Consider the following 26,894-nt stretch of genomic DNA (forward strand, 5'->3'; position numbering starts at 1 on the left):
CTAACTGTAAGGAGCTTTTCCTGGTGCAGCTGGCGGGGGGGCGTCTATAGGAAACGTATCCCAGCCGCACATACAGTGGGGTGAATGATGCCCCTCTGCTGGAGGGAGCAGCCTGGTTTGTCTCTCTCTGGTTTTGGATTCTGGCAGCTCCAAAATAAAATCATGTTACGCTGCAGCCTTCCAGCCAGAGCATCGATGTTGTCAGCTAACTGCTTTCCCTGGCGGCCGTGAGCTTTACCCCCGCCCTGTGCAAGTCAGCTCCTCCCATGTTCTGCAGCTGTTTACACAACAGCAGCGCAGTGGCCCAAATTGTCTCCCCACCCAGGCTGGCAAACCTACATCCAATGGCAGCTCTCCCCCCTTAACACCAATTACGACAGTGATTCCGCAGAGGGGCCATGTTCAGTTCCCAGCTCTGGCCCTGACCTGCAGCGTGACCTTGGGCAAGTTAATTTCCCTCCCTGTGCCTCAGTTTCCCCCTCGGTAAACTGGGGCTCATGATGCTGGCCTCCCATGGCGAGCGCTTTGGGAGGGAGGCGAGTTCTGCATTGGGGGAAATTTCTCTGCGCGTGCCCCTCTGCTAGTGTCTGAGACACCCCCCCAGGCAAAGGCACATACCAGGGGCCTGGTGGACATGGCCAGACAAAGAGACAAGGTGCCGGACGGACATTGGCAGCCAAGGGGGGCTGTACAGCCCCGGGAAGGGTTTTCAAACAGCTGAAGGCCACAGGAGGCGGCCCTGTGCGCACGTTCTTCCTCGACGCTGGCCCCTGGATTCCGGGTAAGCAGGACACGCACCAGTCCAAACAGAACCCGCCCGTGCAGGACGAGCCTGCCGTCCTGTACCACCAAACCAGTGAGGCAGGCCCCGCTTCCCTGCAGAGCGCGACTTTCTCCCCTTCGAAGAAGGAGCCGCTCGCCGAGAGAGGGCAGGGGGCTCCTCTTGGAAAACACGGCTCCTGTGCAAAGCACCTTCTCCTCCCGGCCCCACTAAGGCCTCAGCGCCCCGCCCTGCGAGGGAGCAGGCCCGGGCGTGGACGCCGGCTCTGCGGGGCAGTTTGTGCCTTGACGAGGTTTGTTCGGTGCCGAGGCAGTGGAAAGCGCCTTCAGGGAACAGCTGGTTAAGTGGCCCTCGCGGTGTCTGGAGAGGCGACGGGGCAGCCCCACGCGTGCTTGTCGAGCGCGTGGCCAGGAAGTGCCTCTGGTTCTGTGCCGTGGGAACACCCCCTTCCCCCCCCACCCCCAGCTAAGACGGCAGGAACATGCTCAGCTAGACCCGGCTCTGACATTTTGCCAGACCCTGCCACCACCGTGGGGACACGGGTTCATAACTCTGCAGGGTAACAGAAACCAGGGGCAGGCCCCCTTAGGAGGGGCTGGTGCTTTAAAGCCCCTCCGGGAGCTGGTTTAGGTAACAGCATTTATAACGGCGGAGGCTTGTCTACACCAGGGCAGCGAACAGCACTGGGGGGCGCAGAGCTGAACTGCGGTTAGCAACAGGGAAAGCTTGTGAAAAATTTCAGACAGAACTGGGACAGGGGCAGGACCGAGGGCTTTTTTCATGAAGCAGGCTCCTGGGCCAAATTGCCCATGTCTCTCAGCGACCTTGCTCGCCCCTTTTCTCCAGTAGCCAGCAGGCCAGGAATTGGGACCAGCCCCTTCTCGTACAGCTTTCAGCCCGGCCCAAGACTTCAGTGCTGGAGGAGTTTACAAGGCAGAGGGCAGAGCTGCTGGGGGGAGAAGCAGATTTACACAATTGCCCTCTTGCATTTTGATTCTGGTTTTAGGGGCACAGAGAAAAGAAGGAACCTGATGAAACATTTATAAGCCCAGCAATTGAGCGAGGCAGGCGGCAGGGGAAAGAATATGTGTAGAAACAGGAACTCCTGCCCCACGGCTAGAAGGTAAAAAAACCAAACCAACCCCCCAAAACCCCAGCAGAAAGGAAACAGAAACAGAGGCAAGGGAGGTAGGTTTAGCTCCTGGAAGCAGAGTTGGGACAAATTTCACCTGAGCAGTTTTCAAGCAGGGTTTTTCCCAACAGTTTTATAAGAGACAAGCCCCCCAGTTCCCTTGAAGTTAGGTGTTTAATTCCCTTAGATTCCTTTAGAACAGCCCAGGCTCTCATGCAATTTCTCCTCCTCTTCTGCCCGACTGGGAGACTTAGCTGGAGCCCAATGGAAGAAGTTACCCAGCGTGGCAGGTGCATATTCAGAGCATGAAACAAAGCAGCTGCAAGGCCAGAAAGAGCCCAGCCAGCACCGGTTCTTCGTGAGCAACACGAGCAGGGCCAGGGCCTGTGGAGCTAAGATCAGGGCAAACACAATCAACCCGGAGAGAAATTCTCATTCACTCAACCTGCTTCGGAACGGCCCGTGAGCCGCTAAAATAGGCTACGTGTAAAAAGTCATTGGAGAAAGCAAGGGGCTTAAAGGTTGCACTGACAGGGCAGGGAGCTTGGCTTCTGTCAGGAGGAGGTTGCTGGTGGAGAACGGGACGAGAGAAGTAGCTGAAGCACGTCTGCTCCATGCCCCAGCCTCTGTTCTCTAGGCCTGATTCAAAGCCCCGGAGACGGATGGCCTTTGGATCAGGTCTTCTGCAAAACAAGACTGCCCTCCATTGCTTTGCCATTAAAAAAAAAAAAGACAAAACCCTCTGATTGGTAAAGCCAAGACAGACGTGTGTAATTATCATCTCGATCCACAAAAGGAGACTTTTCCGTAACGGTTCCCCAGGACCCTGAGTCCAGAACTCTTAGGGGCAGAAGGCCTCTGTCTTTGACAGAAAGACACCAGTTCCCATTTGATTTAAAGCCCAATATTCAAAATTGGTTTAGATAAGGGATAGGACACAAAATACGGGCGGCTGGTATGGGCTGCAGTCACTTTTTTATAAAAGGCAACAGTTTAAACCTCCTAGAGAAAACCATCACCAGAGGGTGGGTGGGTTTTTCCCCCTTTCCTTTAAGAGTCGCTTTGTTGAAATACGTTGGGGGCTTTGCAAGCACATCCCCCCCCCCCCCCGTGCTTTATTCTGAAGTCACATGCGAGACTTTGAGTGACACATTCAAAATCTCGAGGAAGAACTAAGTTCAGTTTTGGTTACAATGGATCCCGCAGCTGGACAAAAACCACTGCCTATTCTGATCGATCTCTGGCTGTCATCAATACGATGCCCCACCTCCTGAAGCCATCCTGGCTTAAATCAGCAGCAATAATCATGCTCCAGGTATATAGCGAGTGTAATGATTAATCCCATTGCAACCCAGTGAGAGACCATCAAAGCCCCTCGGTGAAGGGTAAACAGCTGGGGAATATTACACAATCAGTGGCTGCATGATGTCTTCTTTGTGTTTTAATATATAAATAGGCACGTGTAATGATTATTTTGGCTGCAACTGACACACAGATCAATACATGTTGCCCACTTGATGATTTAAGGATCAGCACAAAGGCCAGGCCCGATGGGGAGAGAACCTGGAAACGTCCGGGATAAGGAACAGGTCAGATTTTTTTTTTTTTAAATCCATTCGGGAAAGCCCAGCTGTGACTGTCAGCACCTGCTTAAGGGGCTGCTGCAGGGGAAGCTTTCCTGAACAGGGAGACAGTAGAACTAGGGGAAACCCTGCTCCCCTCATTAGAAAGGGAACTTTGACTAATTAAGATTCTCTATTCATGAGGAAGAGAAGGAGACGGCGAAGTTTATTCCAATCGTTTCCATTCCAAAATTTAATTGATCCCATTAGACTAGAAATTTTAAACACGTCGATTAAATAAAAAAAGAAATCTGACACTTCGCCCAATGGCATGGCCACACACGTACAGCGGTCAGGGGCACACTCCGTAGTGCAAATATCTCTTTAGACATTAAAAGCTTAAATATGGGAGGAGACACCCCGCCGCCCCCAAAAACGGAATGGACAAAGGATGGAATTAACTCAGCAACCATGAATCAGGAAAATAAATAAATCGTATTTTACATACAGGAAACAGCTCCAACCAAAACAAGACAACACACAAAAAAGGCAGGTTTTTTGTGCAAAGGAAATATATAACATCTACGCTGTACACGGCTATTATTTACACCCTTCAAAACAAGAAAGAAATTGAATCTTTCACAGCTTCAGGCAAAAGAGGGGGAGTTCTTGGTGGGGGGCTGTAGCTTGTTTCCTCTGTCAAAGGGAGGGCTAAGCCAAGGCTGTAAAGTTGCCTCTGTTATCTTGAACCTTTAGATCTGGTCACAGGACGCTGGCTCCCCCCAACATCCTCATTAAAACCCGCCTGGAGCCAGCAGTTTTTTTTTTTTTTTTTTTAAAAATCTACTGAGGACAGACTGAGTTGAGTTCGAATCAGAGCAGAAAGGCCAATGTAAGCCCTGGTTCCTGCACAAAGATTGGAGAGTGAAATCACTCAAGTGTGGGCAATCGGCCGCCAGTCCATATAGGCAAATAGGGAATAGATTTCAAAACTCAGGTACCGAGGTGGGAAGCAAGCTCTGGGCGCTCACAAAGGCCTTAAAAAAATAGGCACAGACTTTTCGTTTGGGGGTATTTTTGGTAGGGTGCAGAATCGAGTGAACTACCAAATCCTTATGCACAAAACATTTTGAAAAGGACACACGCAGAGAAGGTGGGCTATAAAAGCATTCGAACAAAGCGGAAGGGAGAGAGGAATTTGGGGAGGGGAGAAGGCAGCTGACCCAGAGATGTTATCGAGCCACAAAGTGCTAAGGCATGTGGCACCTGTAAACAGTTATAAAAAGTCCGAACACAGTATAATGGCTTCAGTTTCCTACTGTCCTGGCCAGCACAAACCTGCCAGATGTCCAAGGATCTACAGGACGAAGCATCCCCTCAGAGCTAATGCAACAAAACCTTTTGGAACTTGACTTGGATTTCTTCCTGGCTCTCCCCGTGCTCTACCCAGACCCATATCGCCAAAGGGAGGGAGGGGAAAAATGAAAAAAAAAAAAAAAAAAAAAAAAAAAAAAAAAAGTCATAAAAAACTTTACAAAAACATACAAACCCCTGAAAAGAAACTAAAAAAGTGCAAGGCGGGCGGGGGAGGGGAAAATGACGTTTGGACATGAGACAGCAATTGGCAAAGGGAGACCACAACTGATCCGCCTCCTTGGAACCACCCCGCTTTGTTCAGCATAAGCCTGGCCAGTTTCCCTGACCCAGAGAAGCACGTGGCTTGGACCGTTTTGGGGGCGGGGGATCCTGAAGAGTCTTTTCCTGCTTGGGAAAGGGAGATGGCACCCAGGTGTGTCAGGGCAGGTGGGGCAGGGTTCCTGATCTAAGCAAACAGCCATTCCCCAGAAGGGGTGCACGCACAGACAGACAGACAGACAGACACTAAACAGGGATGTGATGGCAGCACCGATTTGGTTTGGTTTTTTAAGTCCCTGTTATGGATCATCCTTCCTGCTCGTTTGTCCTTTAGTGAAATTGACCCAACCGTGGCCCCAGCCGAAGATCTGGAGCCTCCAGCCTCGTATCCAGAGACGTCGTGTTTCCTTCCAACCCCATTTCTTTTCTCCTTCACACGCAAGAAAAATTCTCCACGCTTCCCCAGAGAAAACGGAAGAAAAGCAGCAGGCACGTCGTCAGGGGGACTGACTGCATCATGTACAAAAAGTATTAAATATATAAAACATAAAAACCAGGAGTCAAACCACCTGCGCTTCCTCCCCCGAGATCCAAGCGAACAGTGTGTGTGGGGGAGGGGGTAAGAAGCGCAAGGCTCGTCAAGTTACTCAGGAAGTGATGCGGCCCGGTGGGTTGGACGGTCATGAAAGAATCAAGTCGGGCAGGAGAAAGACATGGGGCGTCCCGCTCTCCTGTGAGACGAGCAGCGAAGTCCAGCAAGAGGCACCTCGTCCCCAGGGCCACGGTTCACGCGATGTCGTCGTCTTCCAAGCTGACGATCTGTCTCTGTTAAGGAAGCAGATTTCAGATGTTACCAAAGGAGTTCTCGCTCTCACGGGATATGGCAGAGACCTAGCTACGCCTCAGAATCCCAACAAATCGGCAGCTGCTTCAGACTTTATGGTTTGTCACTGTTTTGGGACATCCTGGATAGCTGGGATGGATCGGCCATTGGGAAACAGCACGCAGAAACGTCTGCTTGAGAAATTGCTTGTGCTAAAGGAGAACCCCTCTTCGCTGTTGGCAGTATAGGGGCTAGGACACAGCCAAGCTATTCCGATTCCATCAGGTAGAGGGCAGGGGTGTCCCCAGGAAGTCCGAGCGGGTGTGAGATTTCCTCCCAGCAAGGCCTGGCTCAGAGGGTCAGTGACTGCCAAAGCACAAGGAGCACGAGCAGCGAACGCAGGAGCAGAGCTGGTGAAAGCCTGTGACAAAGAGGATTCAGTGACCCCGCAGTGCTTCTCGAAGAGGAGCCCATTTTACGGATTTATTTTTTAAAACCAGAGAAGCGGCCAGCTTCCACACGCCCACACGAGATGTGTCGGCTTCAGATTTGCAACAGCCTTTTGTTTAAAAAAATCCCCGTCAGTTAAAAAGGCTCAAAACCAAAACAAACCCTTTAATTTTCTAAAAACTCTGCTCAGCCGCTCCTGGCTGCCTGCCCAGCCCGCATGCAGCCCACACCTGTGGCTCTGGGAAGACGCATAGCGGAGCAGACTGGGGACAGTGGCTCCTCACCACCTGCATCTCAGGGAGGGGCTGACGGCCTCCTGACGGGCGTCCGAGGAGGAACCGTGTTTGGAACGCAGGAGCGGGAGCCGAGCCAACTTACCGAGGGGTACGTGTACCCGTCCTGCCGCCGACAGATGTGAATCTCGTCCTCCGTCGTTTTCTGGTAGACCGGGTTGTCGAAGTTGATGCTGTTAGTGTTCTTGAGACGCCAGTTCTTCCACACCAGGAAAGCACCGAAGGCAATTAAGCTAATGAGCACTGGGGGGGGGACGACAGGGGGCAGGAGGAGAGAGGAAAGGGCAACGTTATTGTAGCTGCATTCTAACACACAACCCAGGCAGTCCTATTTCATCCCCACCTGCAGGAGGCGGGGGCGCGGCCCGTATCCATTCAGTACGGAAGCCGGATCTCTCACCACCAGAATGTGAAATTCCCATGGGCCCCAGAGCCCTGCTAACTGGTCCTGACCCAGCGGAGCATTTACGCACACAGGGGGTTGCACTGAGGTCAGAGAGAAACAGCGAGGCTGGGAAAAATCAGAAGTAACTGAGCTCTCTCTCTCAGGTACTTAGATGGTCCCCAGGTGCCTCGGAATCGGCTTCATTTATCCCCACAGCAGCGCTGTTATTCCCCATTGTGCCAATGGGGCAATAGAGGCAGCCCCCCCCACCGTGGTGCCCCCCCATGGTGCTCGCTAACGCCTTCCTTCCCGAGTCCAGCAGATGACCTCTACAGCCACCAACGGAAACCGCCCCCGCAGCGAAGGCAAGGAACAGCCGGGATCCAGGGCCCTGGCGATTTGGGAGGATGCTCAGGGAACTTACCCAGCGGCAAGACAACGGAGAGGGCGGCGTGGCTGCTGGGCTTCTCCGTGTTGGCATTGGCAGCAATGTCGTTGCGGGCTGGGGGGAAGACGCCAGTTAGCACGCGGCCGAGGGGCGGGAGCCAAGTTCCCGGGACAGACGGGATGGGACAGGACGGCTTTATTGGACAAGCATGTCTACCCCAGGTGCAGCACAGAAACCCCGCCAGCACAGGGGTCGAGCGCTCCAACAGAGCGACTGGCTGAATCGCAGCTTTAACTTTTGCAGCTGAACGCATGTGATTGCACTGGCCTCCTTTTACAGTGGGGAAACTGAGGCACAGAAAACAATTTGCCCAAGGTCACCTGGTAAGTTGGTGGCAGGATTAGAACCCAGGAGTCCCAACTCTCAGTGTCGCCCCCCACCCCGTCTAGTCATTAGACTACACTCCTCTCCCTGCATCGAAAACAGAAGCCAGGCATCCTGACACCAACGCCACCCTGCTTTAACCATTAGACCGTGCAGCCCTCCCAGGGCTGCAAACATAACCCAGAACGCCTGTCTCCCAGTCCTGCGTGCTCTAACCACTAGATTCCACTCCTCTCCCAGAGAGCCCAGGAGTCTAGATTCCTAGTCCCCTATGCTCAGCAACTAGACAGCATTTCTGGCTCTGACCGAGGGAGGCTGTTTGCCCCTCGGGTTGGTCTGGGGCGTGATGAAGAGAAAGGAGCTCTCACCCTGCTGGGACAGGGTGACCATCTCCGGCGTGGTGAGGTCAGGGCCACGCCCGGCCCGTGTGTTCAGCACCCAAACGGTGGCAGGCAGCGCCCGTGTCGTCTGCTTCATGGTGCCGGTTGTGGTGAGCAGCCGTGCCAGAGGCGTGGTCTGGACGGCAGGTCTCCCAGGCGTGGTGCTGGGGGCAGCGGGGACTTCAGGATGTGGAGGAGGGGCTGCGGGGAGAAGAGAGAATTAAATACTCAGCGGCCAGGAGGGGACAGACGTTCCTGTGCCCGTTTTACAGGTGGCTTAGGGAGGTGAAGTGAAGTGACTTTCCCTGGGTGTCAGTGACTGCCCCAAGAACAGAACCCAGGAGTCCCAGCTCCAACCACCAGGGAACACTTCCCCTCCCTGCACAACAGGACTGGGCCTTCCTCAGAAAGCTCAGTACAGACGCAGCAGGGAAACTCCAACGAGCCGGCTGGGTTGGCCGATTTCACGGGCGTACCTTCGGAGCAGCTCCTCATGTCAGCGCTGAGGTGCAGGGCGTCGGGGCAGGCGCAGGTGTACTTGGGCGAGTGGCGGGTGATCTGCGGGGCTGGAAGGCACAAGTACTCACAGCCACCGTTGGGGAGGTCTTTCTCACACCAGTTTTCACCTGGGAGAGCAGGAAGAGCAGAGGCATGAACACAGAAAGGGACGGGGCGGGACCACGGAAACTGAAGCAGGCCCCAGGGAAGGAGGGACGAGACCCAAGCGCAGGGGCAGAGTCGCACGTCCTGCGCACCCTGGCTGGATGGGAGGACGGGGAGGGAGCAGCGACAGGCTCGTTCCATACCTGCCGGCTGCTTCAGGGTGTGATACAGGACGATATCTTCCGGGGAAAACAAGTTATCAGCCACCACAGTGACGTTGGTGCCAGTCAGGCGGTTGGCGCTGAAGACGGCTTGGTTCAGGATATCCGTCCAGAACACTTTATCCTAAAGCGGGAGCAGAGATGGAGCATCAAAAGGCGCCCGCCGGTCAGCCCCGGATTCATTCCAGCACCCACCCACCGAAAAGAGCTGCCAGAGGCGAGAGCAAATATTGAGAGACAGACCGAGACCGAGGCCTGGCACCTGCACCCAGAACACGTTGCATCACTGAACTGGGCAGGGTGCGAAGTACAGCCAGCCCCAGACCTTGCAGGACCTGACACGCACACGGGACACGCAGTCCCCCCAGCTCTCAAGTCCAAGCTAAAGCATTGTCAAGGCGTTAGTCCAACAGGCCTCTGTAAAGCCAGGCCTCTGTAAAGGCGTCAAGTTGGGCAGTGTCAAACAAAGAGAGCCCCCCCTCCCCCCCCAAGTCACCAGCTGCTTCTGAAAGTGCAGCCGCCGGCCCCGCGATTTCGCGGCCCTGGTTTTGCGAGGCGGAGCCCAGCCAGCCGGAGCAGCTTCGAAGCAGGACTCACCTCGAAGAAGGTGACGGCGAAGGGGTGAGCCAGGCGCTCCTTATCCTCCAGGATGGTTTTCCTGCTGCCCCCGTTGACGCTGATGCTGAAGATGGAGTGCAGCTTGGAGTCCACCCAGTAGAGGCGCTGGTTTACCAGATCTGAAAAAGCCCCGGGGAAAGTGAAGGCGCCGGAGGCGACAGGCGACCAGAGGTCGGTCGCACGGGGAGATGGCGTGCTCATCTCCGAGACCTTCCTGACCTCCCAGAGCAGCTCGATCCTGCTGTGCCATGACTGGCTTCAGTGTCTACCAAGCTGGGGATAATCCAGCCGTGCGACGGGAACATTTTATGCTCCGTTCCATACTGACGCTCACCCAAAGCTACGGACACGAGATCTTCAGTCTACAAGAGCCACCGGTACCTGCGCCTGAAACCTCCGCGTTCCCAAGAGGTCCAAGGAACCCAAGTTAAACAGGACCGTTTCTTGAACGGAGCCTTCAGAATAGCTACACTGAGGGGCCTAAACAAGTGGCAGAAGTGCCCAAGAAACTCATTCCCTTCGGCCGTAATGTTTGGATCCCAGACTTGAGAATCTCGGCCATAAATTCCCCTCCGGTTGTTACGGACGCCGCCCAAGGGCCACACCCGGGAAAGAGCTTTCGGCAGCTTAGTTCTACTCTCAGCCGGCTGGCGGCTCTTCGACTCTCAGAACCGCAGGCCGGAAAGGGGCCTCGAGGGCTCACCTCGTCACAGCGCCAGTGAAACCAGATCCTTCAAATCCACGCGGAAACGAATCATGAACCCAAAGTGGATCCTCCTACCCAGACTCTCCTCAAGGGAAAGTTGTGCGGGCGCCCTTCCGGCACAGGACAGTGGGACAAAGACAGACAGACTCCCGCCTCTCACCGCATACCTAGAGTGATTCCGTTCGGCCACTCGATGCCTTCTTTCACCAAAGGAAAGCTGTCCACTCCATTCAGGCCACTCTTCGCGATCTTGGCGGTGGTCCCCCAGTCCGTCCAGTACATGAAGCTAACAGGAGGGACAGGGAAAACACAAGGAGCATTTAGAAAGCAGCAGTCGCCTTATCCAGCACCCTAGGAAGGAGAAAGCTCCAGCGCTGGGAAGAGACTTCACGTGAAGAAACGAGCTGATCTCGGTTTTAATTCTCCTCCCAGGACATCAGACGGCCCAGGGCAAGCTCACAGGTTGGCCCCGGGCCTGGCTGCCGCTTCCCCTCCTCCCTCTGAGCACCACGGCGACATGGCTTTAGATCCCCATACCCGTGACTGGGGTCCAGCACGATGGCACGTGGCTTGGCGCCGGGCTCCTGGATCAGCGTCTTCCTCTTGGCGCCCTCCTTGCTGGCCACGGAGACGGTGCCCAGCTCGGCATCCGTCCAGTAGATGTTCCCATGGACCCAGTCGACCGCGATGCCGTCCGGGGTTCGGAGGCCGGTGCTGATCACGGTGGTGTGGTGGGTGGAGTTGTCAGCCTGGTCGAGCGGGGTGCTACGGGGGAGGAGAGAGACGGGTGAGGGCTCTGGCCAAGCGGCACCAAGGGCATCGTAGCAGCAGGGCCCCAACAAAGTCGAAGGACTGGTGCGGGTTTTCCCCCAGCAGAGGGTCAAGCGCCAACTTCGGTGCGGGTGAAAGGATGCCAGAGTAGCTGGCCTGAAAACTAGCGTCCTCTGTCTGTGCACAGGACAGGGACAGACGAGGTAGGGGCAGTGCCAGCGTCTCCCCACCCTCGTCCCCAGCACACGCTGCCTCGGCCTCAGAGGGACCCAGGCTAGGAAGGAGGCCTCCAGGGCGTCCCTGCCGAGGTCACCGGGACGCCCTGCTGGAGCTGCCTTTACCTGTAGATTTTCTTCTGAGACAGATCAGACCAGTAGATTTTGCGCTCGGCAATTTCCAGGTCCAAAGCCACCACGTGTTTCAGATGGGAGATGAGGCTGCCGTAGTCGCTGCGGTCCAGCGTCATCCTCCTCACTTCGTTGTGGTTGGTGAAGAAGAGGTACGCGACGGTGCCTGGTGAGAAGGGAGAGAGGGACCGTGAGACAGGGCCAGCAGGCTGGCATCGATCCGGGCGCGACGGGCCAGGTTCCCGCCATCAACAGGAGGCAGGACCAGCAAGGCAGAGCTGGAATTTTACAGCGAGAGGGATGGTCTAATACCGAGACACCTGCTGTAACGGTGACAACACAAGCGCGGCCACGGCCATCTTCCCCCGGGGACGGGTTCTGCCTGGCAGTGCCAAGCACCGGAAGATAGCAAGTGCGGCTTCTCATTAATGAGTCACCAGTTTTCATAAGCAAACATCCTGCTCTTTGATTTGGCGTGAGTCACCCGACCCTAACAAAGCAAAGCGCAGCTGGGAAAGTCTCTGAACAGCAGGGGCTGTGAGACAGACCTGGGATGGGCAACATGCAGCTGGAAGGTGCTGCACTGCAACAGAAAGAGACGCACCAGTTTCCAAGAGGAGCTTTCTAGCACTGCAGCTTTTCTTTTTTTTTCAAGTCCCGACTGGGCAACAGATACAGAAGCGCAGCTCAGAAGAGGGTCACCAAAGACCAGGAGTGTCCACATACCGATTGCTTTGCAGGTTTTGGTAGCAGGGTCAATCTGGTATCCTTCGTTACAGTCACACTTGTAGCTTCCCTCCAGGTTCACGCAGATCTGGCTACAAGCATCAGGATTCAGACACTCGTCGATATCTGCAAAGGGAGAGGAAGCGGTTAAATTCCTTCGCAACAGACGCGAGGCCCAGGGCAGCTCAGCAGAGATTTTAAACAGGAAGATAAAGATGTGGGCGTGTGTTAAGACCTCGCACATGGCTGAGAGCCACACGCGGTCGCAGAGCCACGATCCTCGAGAAGCGTGTCAGTCCGAGGTGTTAAAATGGGACCTGGCAGTTCGAACGGGGAGTGGGTTCTAGAAAGGAAGCGACGTTCACCCCTGTAATTAAAAACCAGCCTGCCCCAATTGCAGGGCCGGAGTCTTGGCACGGCAGCCAGCGCAAGAGAAGGTCCTCGGAGCCATCAGTGGGGCGTGACGGCCGTGCTAGACCGAGCAAAGCCATCCGCACAGCAACAAGAGACTGGCAGCTCCCAAGGGGCGGCACAGCCGTTCACACCCAGCAGACCTGCCTTTGCATCAGCCGGACGGAGCAGGAGCTCCACTTCAAATGGTGTTTGCAGGCCGTGGGGCTGTGGGGCGCGTTCCCCGGCCTCCAAGCGTGCTGCTTGCAAGCAGACGTTCCTGCTCAACGTCACAGGAATCGCCTCCCCAGAGAGAATTAAAACGACTTCTCCGAGCCGGACATCGCAGCCGGCAGGAGACGTCCAAGCCGCACGCTGCAACGTTGGGGCGGGAGGGCGCTGGAGGGCTGGAAAACCTACCTGTACATTTCTTCTGGTCAACCAGCTGGAAGCCCTCGGGACAGAGACACTCGTAGCCAATCTTGAGATCTTTGCATATGTGGGAGCAGCCGCCTCTGTTGGCCAGGCATTCGTTCGTATCTGGAAGGAGACCAGCGAGGGCATGAGCCAAAGGGCTTTGCTCTGCCCATTGAAGTCACAGCACCGTCACCTAACCCGCCCGTCCCTCCAAACCCAGCCCCACACCGTTCTCACACAGCCAGTCCCGAGCAGAGGTTTGTTAGAATGACACAGACTGCCCCTTCTCGAAACCCACCAACCCCACAGCGTAGCCGAGCAGAGAGTCTGCGGGATCCACGAGTCCAACAGCAAAGCAGAGCGAGCCAATCGCAGGAAACTTGCCGCCCTGGTTCAACAAAGCCTGATGTCCTCCCCCAGGCAGCTGGTTGCGGCCCCAACGCTCTCAAGGCAGCACGTGGTACAGAAAGGCCCCGCATCCCACGCACACCTGCTGCAGGACAACCCCAGCTCTTACCGCACTCCTTGAGGGGCTCGTCAGACCAGTCCCTGCAGTCTCTCTGCCGGTTGCACACGTGGTCCATAGCGATGCACTCCCCCGAGCGGCACTTGAACTTGTCAGGACCTTCACAAGCCGTCACTGCACGACAGAAAGGAAGAAAAAGTTCTCCTCGAGTTTCACGCTGGGTTGTTCTTGCGAGCCATCAGGAGCGCTTCCCCCTTGCGGGACGGCGACTCTGTCCCCGCTCAGACCCTCCAACAGCTCCGGAGAGGCTTCCTAGCACAGCTCATCTCCCACGCTGCAGGGAAAGGCCATGGCTGGGGAAGTCACTTTGGAGGCCACTTGGTGAGGATGACACTTCATCCGCCAGTGGAGTTCAGTCTTCCCTCTTCCCAGAGCCCAGCTCAGCATGGCAGCTAATCCCACCACCCGCCTCCGAGAACCTCGGATCTCTTCCGCCTTGGAAGACCTGGGATCGGAGGAGTGTCAGCCAAAACCCAGGTCCTTCCACTGGAGAGACACCTGCCAGGTTTAAGAGGGACTCTCCCAATTTCTCTCTAGCCCTGTCCCCTTAGAATCTAGGCCCCACTTCTGGCTATGGAAGAGATTGCTCCTCCAGAGATTAGGGTCAGAACCGGAGCAGGTTAGCTTAAAACAGCCTCCGTCTAGCTTCAGGAGCCACGGCTGGGCTGGTCGCAGCCCCGGTCCCGCTCATCGCTAGGCCACGCCCGCGTACCGTTCTCGCAGCCCATCTCGTCACTCAGGTCTCTGCAGTCGAACTCCTTATCGCACTGGCGGCTGCCATGGATGCAGGCCCCGTCGTTGCACTGGAACTCATCCGGGCGGCACGTGGGTTTCACTACAGGGGACAGAGAGGAAGGCAGAGACTGAGACACAGCCACGAAGACGGGCTCCCCAGATAGGCTGGCCCCGTCTTTCTGCTGCCCAGGGAAATCGAACATTGCTTTCTACCCTGCTCGTTCCTGATGTGTTTTATTTCAATCCTCGCCCCAAAAAAGCACACGGCCTGTCTGCGCGGTGGGCTAGAGTCTGGAGCATGTGCAATCACACCTCTCGTTTGTAAGAGGACGGGGACTTTGCTAGCTGGTGTCAGCCCTTCCCCGTGCGGCTGGGAACCAGCAGCTGACAGAAGAGGTCTCTGCTGCCTGCCCCGGCCACCCAGCCCCATGTGTTGGCCAAAATCTTGTTTTTGAAAAATACATGAAAGATCAGAGCCACAAACACCCCCCCCCCCACCCCCACCCCCGCTCACCAAAAGGCATTTCAGCCTGACACACGGTAACTTTAATCAAAAGCTAAAACCTCAGCTGACTCGTATTGTTTTACCCTTTGAAATGTTCACTTACTTTCTATACGTCTATTTGTTTTAAGACCATTTTACCTGCTAATTTTACTCACTTTCAATACATTTGTAAGTATAAAAAGCCACACTGGGCAATGTAATATCGCTACCTTCAGTTGGAAAAGACACTGTCAAAAATGAAATAATGTTTGCTTTAAAAATAATATGTAAGTTCTTCAGCTAGGAGTTGGTCCTGAGTGATTGGAGTGTGAATGGCTGAGCAATTGAGGTGGGTGTAGACAGGAAGAGTGATTGAACAATTGGTCTGAGTGAGGGATATCAAACAAACAGACATGAAGAAAACACCAGCCTCAACTAAAACACCTGAGGAAAGAAGAAAGGAGCGAAGAGAAGAACTTTTACCATTCAGATGGCCGAAGAGGAGCCATCCTGGTAACTTTGGAGCCAGCCCATTTCAAAAGGACAAAATCTGATCAGGCTTGCAAGAATGTGGGTGATTAAGAATCACACCAAAAATGCAGCTGGACAGTGCAAAACCCAAAGACTGACATGGGGTCCTTTCCCTATACAATGGGACAAGAAGATGAAGGCTGGAGGTTCGGGTCTACAACATCACCACAACAGCCAGGAGTACCGGTGTGCGTCGGCAGGACCTTGCTCCTCATCCTCAGGCTATGGTCACCTGGTCAGTGACTATCACGAGCACCAAGAGGCTGGTAACTCTGACATCTGTGAGACCCTGTGTGTGTGTGTCTGTGTGTGTGTGTGAGTGTGCATGAAAGTGCCAATGGAAACGTGTGTCTGTAATTGTAGTACTGATACAACGTTAATCCTGTTTGCCTAGTGTTACATTATTAATACTATTTCACTAAGTAAAGCACAATATTGATGTTGTTACAGGGTTGATGCTATTGACCAGATTTCTGTGTTCACAATAAACGTGGCTTGCTGCCGTATCCCCTGAAAAGCTCCTGTGACATTTGTTACTTGGGTGTAACACGCAGGGAGCCGAACGTACCACAGTTGTCCTCGTCCGACCTATCCTGGCAATCGAAGCCGCCGTCACAGCGCCACTGGGCGTGGATGCACTCCCCGCTGCCGCAGTGGAACTCCTGCGGCGTGCACGGGCTGGCGGCCTTGAGCCCCGAGAGCCCCCCGCAGTTCTGGGGCCACTCGTCAGAGCCGTCCGGGCAGTCGGGGTCAGCGTCGCAGGCCCACAGCTTGGGGATGCAGACCGAGTTGTTGCACTGGAACATTTTGGGGTTGCAGGTCGGGGCGGGGCAGTCGGCCTCGTCGCTCCCGTCCTCGCAGTCGTGCTCCTCGTCGCAGACGAAGTCCAAGGAGACGCACTGCCCGCTGCGGCACTGGAACTGGTCGTCCGCGCAGCTCTTGGGGGCTGGACAGGGAGAGGGGCAAGTCAAGGGATGCAATCGGAGGCCCAAGAACCGTGGGGGAGGGAGAGACGGGGGCCCCCTGTGGAGCCTTTCAGCCACAGCACTGGACGCTCTTTATCCCTCTTGGGTACGTCTGCACCGCAGAGCCCCGCTCGAGCCAGCCACGAAGCCCCGGCAGCAACAGGCCAGCCTAGAGGACGTACCAGGGTCCTGGGCGGGCTCGATTCCTGCTCTGAGTCGAGCTAGCTACATCCCGTGCAGCAGGCCCGCCTCCGATGGCAGCCTGGACCCCAGCCGACCTGACGCGAGTTGCCCGAGATCACAGCAAAGCAGCGACAGAGCTGGGATCAGACCAGGAGTCCCGGCCCCTGCTCACACCGTTAGGCCACGCTCTTCTCCCAGAGCGGCAGCCAGAAGTCTGCACTCGCGACTCCCAGAGATCAAACCAGTCCCTCCCAGAAACGGCACTCAGGAGTCCCAAGGCCCTGCGTGAAGCTCTCACCACTAGGCCATGCTCCCGGCATTTCAAGCCAGGGGCTCAGGATGTACCGTTAATCTTTGGGCCCAGAGGGGCTGCCGGAGCCAGGAGCCCCCTCCTCCCCCAAAGCGAACAGCAGAGCGACTTACGGCAATCCTGCTCGTCCGAGCCGTTTTCGCAGTCGGCCTGGCCGTCGCACCTCCAGGACTCGGGGAGGCACCGGTTGACACGGCCCCCGCAGCTGAACTCCCCCGGTTTGCATTTCACCGACTCTGGAAAAGACGACGAGCAGGAAATGGCCTGAGTCACGCGGCATGCAAGGAGCACGAGCCCCTGCCAGCCACGCCGCCGCATGACCCGGGCTGTACGCTCAGCCGGCTCCATCTCAGAGCCGTTGGCCCCATCTGGCAGCCGTCCCCGACCCTCTGATGTTTAGAAACTTTCTCCTCGGCCCCAGCCTGCCTCGATTCCTGGCTCGTTGATCCCCATTTGTTCTCGGGCCAACTTTGGCCTTTAGCTGGAACAGCTCTTCCGCCGCCCCCGGGGTTCACCCACCCCGCTGCGTTTCTAAGACCGCAATTACACCCCCAGGCTGCATGCTGCGAGGCAAAGCCAGCCAGCCTCTCCCCAGCTGCTCTCGGGAGCTTGGCCCTCCGTTCCCCCGCGCCCCCCTAGCGCCCCTTCTCTGCCCCTGCCGCAGCGGGAATTCGGCCAGTCCCAGGCGACGGCCTGCCCACACGCTGAGCGGCTACTCACTGCAGGTCTCCAGCAATTCATCCGAGCCGTCCTTGCACTCCGGGCTGCCGTCACAAACCCACTTGTACGCGATGCACTTGCCATCCTGGCACTGGAACTCGTTCTTGCCGCATTTCTCCACCTCTGCAAGGGTTAGCCACGCCGTTAGCCACGGACGGGAGAGTGAAACGGGCTCCCAGGGGACGCAGCCGCCCAGCAACTCAGCTAAGCAGAGCACTAGAAAATACTCTAGAAGGAGCATCTCTGCCAATGCAGCTATGGACTAGACCCATCAGGAGAAACGCCAGCTAAACCACTAATCCAGTGAAGCGACCCTGATTCACGCCAGCGGAGAAGCTAGCCCAAAACCAATCCGTTGGGGAAAGCGGGGCGAAGCCAGGCATCCCACAATCCTTGGATGCAAATTGTTATCGCAGACAGGAGCTGATCCCAGTTTTCCACTGGGATCTGGCCCCCTGCTTGAGTGCATCCAAATTTTAAAGATCTTCACGGCAGAGGCACAGAGTGAATTCACGGTCCTTCAGTGGGGCCAAGACGTCGGCCAGTGTCTTTGGAAAGGTGTTCTGTAAAACCCCGGGTCCCTGCACACTGCTATAGAAATCAGCCCGGTCTCGTGTGGGACCGGGAAGGTCTTTTAGCCCAAGGCACTAATTCCTGGTCTCCCTTCGCCGGCTGAGGATTAAAGAATTGCTCCCCCAGCCTGGATCCCTTTCAACACCACAAGCAGAAACCTGGGGGAGTGTTGCTGGAGAGAAAAGGAAATTAACTCTCCTCTCTCATCCAGAGGAAGCCGTTGTGAAATCCGTGCTAAGAAATACAGCCACCGGACCAGGACCCCCAGCGGACAACCCTTCTCCCACATCTGCCGCCTGCTTTACGAAACACTCGCAGAATTCTTTGCTAAATAAGTCTCTGGGGGTGGGTGGGTGTGTGTGTGTGGGGGGGAGTTGGAGGGGTGACAACAGCATTCGTTTAAGGGTCTGATCCAAACCGAGGGGGGGGGGCAGAAACTCACTGCATGAAATAAAAGAAACCCCTGGGGCGGGAGTGACTTCAGAGTGACAGGAGAGGGTGCCCCCGGCTTCTTTAAATATTCGCAACCTAGCAGAGAAACACGCCAGAAGGAGCAGGGAGTTTTTGGTATAAAACAGCTGCCGTGTCTGTGCTAGTCGCTGTGAAGCGTTTGCTCAGTGTGCACCCGGAACCTAACAGGTCCAAGCTCTGCGCAGCGGCCCGTGGAGAGCACAGGGCCCGTGGGATTTCACGGGTTTTAGGAGACAGAAGGCACCTGGCCACTGTGGGGCAGAAGCTGGACTCGGGGCCGGGTGGAGGGAGGAAGGCCGGAGCAGAGCACAGCGAAGGCTGGGGACCTGGTCACGGCTATACAGGGCAGCGTCAGAAATCCCAGGACTGGTCCAAACCCACTGAGCTCAGCGGAGGCTTTGTCAGCTCCAGATCCGGCTGCTATTAGCCAATGTGCGCGAGCAGCTGTAAATACAACGGCTCAGCACCACCAACACTGGCCATTTTTATGGCGAGTCCTGTGACATCCGACAGCCTTTGTGGAGCCCCAGCTTCGGGGGGAGGGCAGGTGATTTACACCCCACTCCCCTCCCCCCAAAAATCAGTTATTTAAAGAGAGAAACTGCCTTGCACTCTGGTTGCCGGGTGAAACCTCACCCAAGTAAACCGTGCCTGAGGTCCCCGTCTGGCGCCCAGCCCCACAATATCCGAGTGCCTGACAAGTTTTCATGTCTTTATCCTCACAACCCCTGTGAGACACGGCAGGGCTTCATCCCCATCATGCAGACGGGAACGGAGGCTCAGAGACTAAGTGACTGAGCCAAGGTCACACGGAGTCGGTGGCAGAGCAGGGACCTGACCCCAGAGCGCACATCTCCTAGGCTAATACTCTAACCACTGGTCCACCCTTCCCATCACAGACGGAAAGAATCCATGTGTAAGGTCCACTGATTTTATAGGACCCAACTCAGGATTTTTTCCCCCACGTTTGGGGTCGGCCAGAACTACATTGAAGAGAGGAGGGTTAGCTGGATTGGAAACTCTTCAGACCCGGCAGGTTCCCACACCCCATGGACCAACCCAGGGGCAGCCCACACCCTACGAAACACACACACCCCGCACTCCACGTCAGGCAGGCGTTGACTCACGGTGCGCTGGTTCTCTCTCCCTCTGCTGCAAGCCGCTGAGTTTCAGCTGACTCACCCGACATCCTCTCACACCCCCCTTTAAACCCGGGGAGTGTCCCGGGATATTCGTCACTGTCATCCCAACACGCAGCGAGGAGGAGCCAGGATCACACCACCCGCTCCTGGGGCTCAGCCCAGCCACTAATCTTCAGAGATAAGCCCTCACGAAGGGCAGGGCGGGGCGGGCCTGGGTACTTTTCCGGCCCAGCTCCACCACTGCTCCTTGCCGCGGTGTTTGCATAAAGCGACAGCCGGCAAACAATATCTTTTACCCTCCCCTCACACCCGGATGTGTTACTCGGCCAAGTCTCATCCCTAGTTTAAAGCCGGCAATCAGATGTCCTGGATTAACAAATCCTCCCCCCAGCTGAATTTTGCAGCTGTTGGGTCATTTCTAGTATATACCTTGTTACAGGTGCAAGCCAACAAAACCAGTTATGAGGGATAATGGCACACTGGACCCTTTCTAGAACAGAGTCTGTCCATTCATACAGCCAGCCCTGATCACGGAGCCCCTCCCAGGGTCTGGAATTGTCACGCAACTTGCAAACAACGAAATGGACATAAGCAGAGCCGTGGTTTTCACTTATTTCATCTGAAGTCAGAACAAGGGCGATCAGGCATAAAGTCACCCTGAGAGACCAGCGGTTGGCTGGCTCTGTAATGTTCCTCCTGTGAACCAGAAGACACAAAAATGGGAACTGTTTTTCCCACAGAAAAGCAACACCCAGGCCTGCCTCTCTTCTTAGGGGGAGAAGCACCAGGCAAGGGAGGACTTCCCTTCCGTTTCACCGGGAACGGGGGCTTTGTTGTATCTGAGATCATGCGAGGGAAATTCCACCCACAGATTCACAACCTTGTCTCTTTTGAGGGGGTCTGCAAAAACCACAGGCACCACCAAGGCCTGGGCTACCCTAAAAACTTAGCTCAGTTTAACTAAGTCAGTCGGGGTGGGATAAAAATCCCCTAAGTCCCCGGGTGGACAACGCTAGGTCGACAGAAGAATTCTTCCGTCGATTTAGCTACTGCTTCTCTGGGAGGTGGGTTACCTACGCCGAGGAGAGACTCTCCCAACAGCATCAGGAGCATCTGCTCCACACAAGGATTTGGAGGGCGGACAAGCCCTAAAACGGGGCCGTTGCTACACAGAGGTCAGCTGAGGTGCAGCAGGAGCCAAGAACGCAAACGGTCTCTATGTCCTGGGAAACCAGGTCCCAGCAACGTGGCAGTCACCTAATGTGCGCCAAAGGCTTGGAAATCAACCTCTATTGTGGCACACACTAAACGCCAGCAGCTATGCCAAATACTGAACTGCAGCCTCAGGAGGGACCAGAGCAGCTGACAGCCTGTCCCGCGGTCAGAGGGAGCTGCTAGCAGATCTGCTGCTTACAAAGTGGGTTTGGTCAGACCCATCAAAACTGCGCTTAATTGTCATCCTTGCCTTCACTTCGTTTTGGAGTCAGCGCAGCCTCCCTCTGCGCCCAGGCCCTGCATGGGAACACACACCCGCTTGACCGTGGGGCTGCTACGCGGCAGAGTGAAGCCCACATTTCTGTCTTTTCAGGATCAGGGCTCGAGTTATCCCACTCGTTTGATGGGAAGCCGTTCGGGTTTCATAGCCGAGTGGAGCCTCACTTGCACAGGTAAACATTTTCAGCCCCCCGCACGCCTTCAGTGCAAGAACCGTCCTGCTCTGCCGCAGCCAGCGAAGACGCCAAGATTAATGCTGGAAACCAGCAGCGTCTAAGCCAAGCTACTGAAAAGGATTGCCAGGCAGAGTTTGCAACAGCGCCGTTCCATTGCCAGTAAAGGCAGCCCACTGCCCTTTAACTCATTGGCGCGAGCCCAGCAGAAGACGGAGGCTGCTCAAAAGAACACTTTAATCTCTGCGCTCAGGTTCACTCTTTTTGCTCCCCGGTGAGCCATGATCCATCCTGATTTCAAAAGAGGGTCCTTTAAGAGACGTTGGTCTCTTCTGAAGGCTATTTGCACAGCGAGGCGTGCACTCAGATAAGCCAGCAGCGGTGATGGTGATTCAAAAAGTCAATTTAAAAAACACTAAAACTAAACACGGCTTCACACCATTTTATTGCTGCTCCAACAAAAAACCGGAAAGCATTTATTAGACGTTTCAATTGCGGCAGCCCCAGAAAAGGACACCAGTCAGATGACAGCAGTGCCTGAGGGGGAAAACTCGTAACTGCTTTTCTGAAGACAGCGTCAGGGCATGTGTCGCCCCCATGTTCAACTGCCCAAGGCAGCGGGTAGTTTACAGATAATTTTGGGGGGCTTTAAATGGAAGAGACGCTGCCACATTGGCCGGCAGATGCCCAGCCGAGAAACCCTTGGAAAGGTACATTAAAAAGGATACGCAACTACAAAAAGCTTCCTTTTCAAATACAGACATCCCCAATCAGCTTCCCTAAAACGCACGTTCAAAGGAGTATTGTTTGTTGCTAGCACGGTAGAGGAAAACACACGCTGGCCCGGTTCTAGAATTCCTCCACACACTCGCTGTGCAAACAGCAGATGCGTGCGGGGGACAATAAGCTTGGCAACAGGTGAAATGCTTCTCACTGCAGATACAGCTTTGGTCTCCATATTTGCTACAGTTAGAGATCTACGGCTGGTTTGGTTTTTTGTAGCTAACAGAACTCTCATGTGACAGCCGATTCCTAACCCACTTCCAGAGCACTTCAGGCTTTGCTGCAGAATCTGTTAGCAAGTCCCACAAGTGCCGTTTACAAAAGCCTGTAGCTACTCTTGCCATTTCAGCTTTCACATGCCGCAAGCCGGGGCTAAACACAACACCCCAGCCCCCGCAGAGTGGGTAAGAATGCCTGGAATGCAATCAAATTCCTCGAATTGCTGGCAATCCCGACTGCAAAGCCCCGTCCCCTGGCACAGGAGAATGGAGCATCCCTTCCCCGTAGCAACAGCATCAGCCACTGGACAGCGGCGGGAAGGCTGACCGAGTAATGCCCCCGTGCCGGGGTCTGTGCTCCAGCCAACAGCCGGGGGCATTTTGCTGTGTGTGGGTGGTGCCAGGGCACGAGCAATTGAAAGTCAGCATGTGGGAAGCTGGTGAGGCTGTCCAGAGACGCAGGGAGCAGATCCAGAGGGCCTGGAATATTTTCTTGGCATCTCACTTCAGAAGACCAAGGGCACTAAGCAATTAACGCAGATGGCAGGAGTCCATGGGGGAGGAAAAGAGGGGGAGGGAAATCAGTGCAGTTGAGGAATAACTCAAGCCTCCAGAGCCTTAACTGTACAGTACAGGCTTAGGACCAGACTTACCAAAGCCTCCCGAGTTACGTGCCTAACTCTTGTTGATAGTCAATGGGAGTTAGGCACCTACCAGAATTTACAAGAGAACCTAACGGCATCTCCACGTGCCTAAATACCTTGGTCCACCTGGCCCTTACTCTAACTTTGATGCCCTCAGAGCTTGGTTCAGGAGGCACCTGTGGAAGCAGCCACGATCCGTCCTGCAGCCTTTTGGGGGAAGCGCTCTCGGCACGGCCCAGGCAGGGCCACCCAGGGAGAGCCAGGTTTGTACGGAGAGCCTCTCCTGCTGACTGAACCCCCCCATGTTCAGTGCCACTCACAGGGGTCGGCTGAAAGGAAGGATTCGTTTCTCAGGACACTCCCGCGCCACGGTGAAATCGGAGGTAGGGGGAGTTTGACAGGAAAATGACAGCCTCTCGCTTCAGTTAAAGGAATGCTGTAGCGAGGGAAGACACAGGCATCACCTACGGTAGTATAACCTCCCTCTGCTTTACTTCCTGTCCACTCCCATTTAGCCGCACGGCACGGGGGGGGGACAGCTGAAAGCTTCAGCTAACCCGGTGCTCGGTTAAACAGAAGTGCTAGCTCGAGCCAGGCTGCGGGGCTCTGTGACTGGAGACACTGCCGGGCTTCCAGCTAGCACAGTGGCTGCACTTCGCCAGCGGCCAGCACAGCGTGAACAGATACAGCGCTGCACTGCTGTTAGCCACATGGCTGTGAGTTGCTGTCCCAGTGACCCAGATCCAGAGTTTGCACCGTGCAGGGGAGAATTCAGGTACATGGGAATGCAACGTCACGCTATAGCAACATCTGCGGTTGCTGAACTGACAGGTAGATATTTGCATGCAGAGACGTAACTATCAGCTACAAACTCATGCACAACTGAGTTGCTATGCTTTCTCGGGCAAAGCACAGTCAACATTAGCCGGCTGCAGAGAGCAGCACCTGAGGAGAGCACTGTATAGAAACACCCCAAGAGCTCACTGCCGCACGGGCATTTTTAACAGGTGGAGAGAGCGATCCTGAACCAAAATCTGACACACAAGACGCAGGACAGGAGCATTTACAGCTATAGCAAATGCTTCCAAAGCCCTGCCATGCACCGGACAGTGCTAGAAACAAATCACACAGTTCTGCCGGCCACCAGTCTGTCTTCCAGACCAGACGTGTCGGGTTTAAAGGGGCGTTACAAGTAATCTAGCAAAGTAAAATCTGGCACGGCTGCATATTGCGGATGCAAGCCGTTCTACTGATTACGTAGCTTCAGACATGCCCTAATAAATACTGAGATGATCAGTTCATCTTTCGTAGCCTCTCATGCAGGGCTTCTCTCCTTTCCAATGCTAGCATTCGTTCTTTGAAATGTGGGGGGGGAGAGGGAGATCATACAGAGACATGGCAGGGAAGCACAGCCCAAGTCCAACACTCGCTAGGGGCACCACTAAACAACCAACAGGAATTTGGGCTGTAGAAAAAGCCCTTCAGCCCAGGTGCCCCACGCTCCTGCACCGCTGTAGGATGACGCACGAGGCAGAGCAATGCCAGATCCTTGCTCCCGAAGCACCCACCACACCGTAGACAGCGCAGGAAGACGCCTGGGTGTCAGGGACAGGGCAGGACGGTTCACACGGCGTCCCAGGCTCGCCCAGATGGACCTCCCTGGTTTAGACCAGCCCTTGGCAGCGCCAAGAGCGACAGGGCTTTGACCCTGGGGCCGTCGCCTTTGGGCCTTGGCCCCGAAGCTCCCGTACGTATGGAAACGTGCAGGCGGCTCAAGACAGCTCAGGGCAGCAGGCCCTGGCCTGAGCCGCAACCGGGGCCACCGCTCACCTCGCCGGGCCAGGCCTTGCCACCGAAGGCAACTTTGTGAGCAGCTGCACCAGGAGCCCCATGCCCTGCTCCCCCTCACTGGAGGGCGGGGGGTGACTTAGGGGGCCAGGGCTGGAGCACCCACACCATGGGGCTCTTATGGGGGGGCTGCCTTGGGCTTATGGGGGCGCAGGGGGACAGCACAGACATGGGGGGTCCTGTGGGGAGGGGGTTTGATGCAGACATTGAGGGAGGGAGGTTCTTTTATGGAGACCAGGGCGAGGCTCCGCCCACACCAGCTCTCATTGGCCAGATAGGGAGGGCCTCACGGGTGGCCAGTTGCCATCACAGCCAATGGGCGAGGGGAGAGCCCAGCGCGCGCCAGAACAGGCAGGGATAGACCGAGGGAGGGGCTGCCCCACCCCCCCCACGGTGCCACCGCCCACCCCAGTCACCCCTGCTCAGTGCCCCCCGCTCTGTGAAACTGTTACCCCCTATGCTGGATCCCCAGACAGCCCCACCCCAACAGCCCCCAGGCCCCCCCAGCATACACCCCCTCAGACTCCCATCCCTACCATTCACCCTCTCCCAATCCCCACCCAAAATAGCTCCACCAGGCAGCCCCCCTCCCACTCAGGTCCCCACCAGACATCCCCCCCATCCGATCCACACCCAGAACAGCCCCACTGTCCGTGTGTCCCCCCCATCATTCCTTCTCCCCAAGCCGGCTGTGCCCCATTCCCTGCTCCTCCCAGCCAGCCGCCTCTGAGAAGCCCCAGCCTCTAAATGAAGTTTTAAGCCCCCCACTAAACAGACTCCCCCCCCATGAGAGATGCCATGGTCAGCACCACCGACCCAGGGACACCCCCCCCTTCCAGTTCATCAGCTGTTAATTAATGTGGCCACCACAGGGCCCAGCCGCAGCTGGCTGGGTGGGAAAAGCCCAGTTTCCCTTCCACACCAGACCAGTAAAGTCACGGGCCAAGGGATCCTACAGCCCCTTCCTCCGAGCCAGGGCCCAGAGCCTGGCACCGAACTCCCACTGGCGGCAGTTTAGGCTCACAAGTGCCTAAACCCCCTTTTAAATCAACAGGCCCCTTCACCCAATTCTGGGCAGCAGAATTGGGCCCCTTAAAACAAAAGTTGGTCGGTAACTGCTTAGCTGGGGGGGGGGGGGGGGGAGAAGCAACTGAGCCCTTCTTCAGAGGATCCCCCCACCAGGTCCAGGGTTTGAATCTGCTCTCAGGTGTCAATCCGGAGTCAGGCCCGCCAAGAGGAGGGGAGAATCCGGTGTGAATCAGGCAGCTGGCTGTGCAGGGGGCAGGTGGAGAGAGTCGGGCCCTAGGGGACTTTAATCCAGCTGGACCCCCCCACACACACACACCGGGGGCGGGGGGATATTACCATCTCCCTTAGAGAGAACCCCCCCCCCAGGCAGGGAGAGAAGTGAGGTGCCCCCCCCCGCAGGAGAATGACAGATACACACCAGGGAGGACGCGGTTTGACAGCCCCCCCCCAATCTGAGACGCTGAAGGGGGGGTGGAAAAGCTCTGCCGGCTGAAAAAAGCGGGGTCCCCCCCCACTCGCTGCTGGGAAGCGGGGGGGGGGAGGGAATTCGTGTCACTACCTGACCCCCGCCGCAGTGGGGGGGGGGCACCAAAGGGCCAAGCGTTTTTGGAGCCACCCGGTCACCCCTTTTCCTCCAGTCGCCCCCCACCTCCACTCGCCGCCCCCAGGCACTGCCGGCGGGGCCAGAAGTTGGGGGGCTGGTGGAGCCCCCCCAGAGCTGCAGGGGAACGGGGCAGAGGAGCTCTTCGGTCATTTAAATGGGGGGGCAGGGGTTAAATCGGGGGGGGGGGGGCGGCTCTTACCGGCGGCTGCAGCGATCCGGATCAAGCCCAGCGCCAGGAGAGATGCTGCGAGCCCGGCCCGTCTCATGCTGCCGGTCCCGGGGCGCGGCGCGGCTCTCCGGGGAGTCTCGGCCGGTGCTAGGCGCTGCAGGCACACCGGGCGCACGCGGGGCTGGGAGTCGCCGGCTGCCTCCGCCGCAGCCTTTCAACGAGCGCCGGGCCCGGGGCGGGGTTTCGGGTGGGGTGATCCGTTTTCAAACCGCCCCGCGGC

General features: G+C 56.2%; 1 protein-coding gene across 2 annotated transcripts; it reads right to left on the reverse strand.

Annotated features, from left to right (window-relative positions):
* Nucleotides 1–3,385: 3,385 nt before the first annotated feature.
* Nucleotides 3,386–26,894, reverse strand: LDLR (low density lipoprotein receptor). 2 transcript variants are annotated; one of them, XM_067560547.1, is made up of 18 exons: nucleotides 26,645–26,888; nucleotides 17,467–17,589; nucleotides 16,860–16,982; nucleotides 15,857–16,234; nucleotides 14,251–14,373; nucleotides 13,530–13,652; nucleotides 13,016–13,135; nucleotides 12,206–12,331; nucleotides 11,474–11,645; nucleotides 10,899–11,126; nucleotides 10,529–10,647; nucleotides 9,635–9,774; nucleotides 9,020–9,161; nucleotides 8,690–8,839; nucleotides 8,202–8,414; nucleotides 7,486–7,563; nucleotides 6,762–6,919; nucleotides 3,386–5,935 (listed from the first exon to the last, which is right to left on the reverse strand). In XM_067560547.1, the coding sequence occupies exons 1-18, from the start codon at nucleotides 26,709–26,711 to the stop codon at nucleotides 5,897–5,899; spliced, it is 2,622 nt and encodes an 873-aa protein (XP_067416648.1). In that variant the 5' UTR covers nucleotides 26,712–26,888; the 3' UTR covers nucleotides 3,386–5,896. The 2 variants fall into 2 exon arrangements, with proteins under 2 accessions (XP_067416648.1, XP_067416647.1); XM_067560546.1 differs by lacking the exon at nucleotides 3,386–5,935 and adding an exon at nucleotides 5,960–6,354 and having other exon boundaries at nucleotides 26,645–26,894.

The sequence above is a fragment of the Emydura macquarii genome, unplaced genomic scaffold (assembly GCF_026122565.2).
Source record: "Emydura macquarii macquarii isolate MOO-44397 ecotype Brisbane River unplaced genomic scaffold, CSIRO-AGI_Emac_v2 contig_2292, whole genome shotgun sequence".
Lineage (NCBI taxonomy): Eukaryota > Metazoa > Chordata > Testudines > Chelidae > Emydura > Emydura macquarii.

Coding starts and splice junctions, on each gene's coding strand:
- LDLR (XM_067560546.1), bottom strand. CDS start 26,711: ATGAGACGGGCCGGGCTCGCAGCATCTCTCCTGGCGCTGGGCTTGATC. Junction 13,136..13,529: donor CGAGCCCCTCAAGGAGTGCG/GTAAGAGCTGGG, acceptor GTCTCCTTCCAG/ATACGAACGAATGCCTGGCC. Junction 10,648..10,898: donor GTGCTGGACCCCAGTCACGG/GTATGGGGATCT, acceptor CCCTCCTGTTAG/CTTCATGTACTGGACGGACT.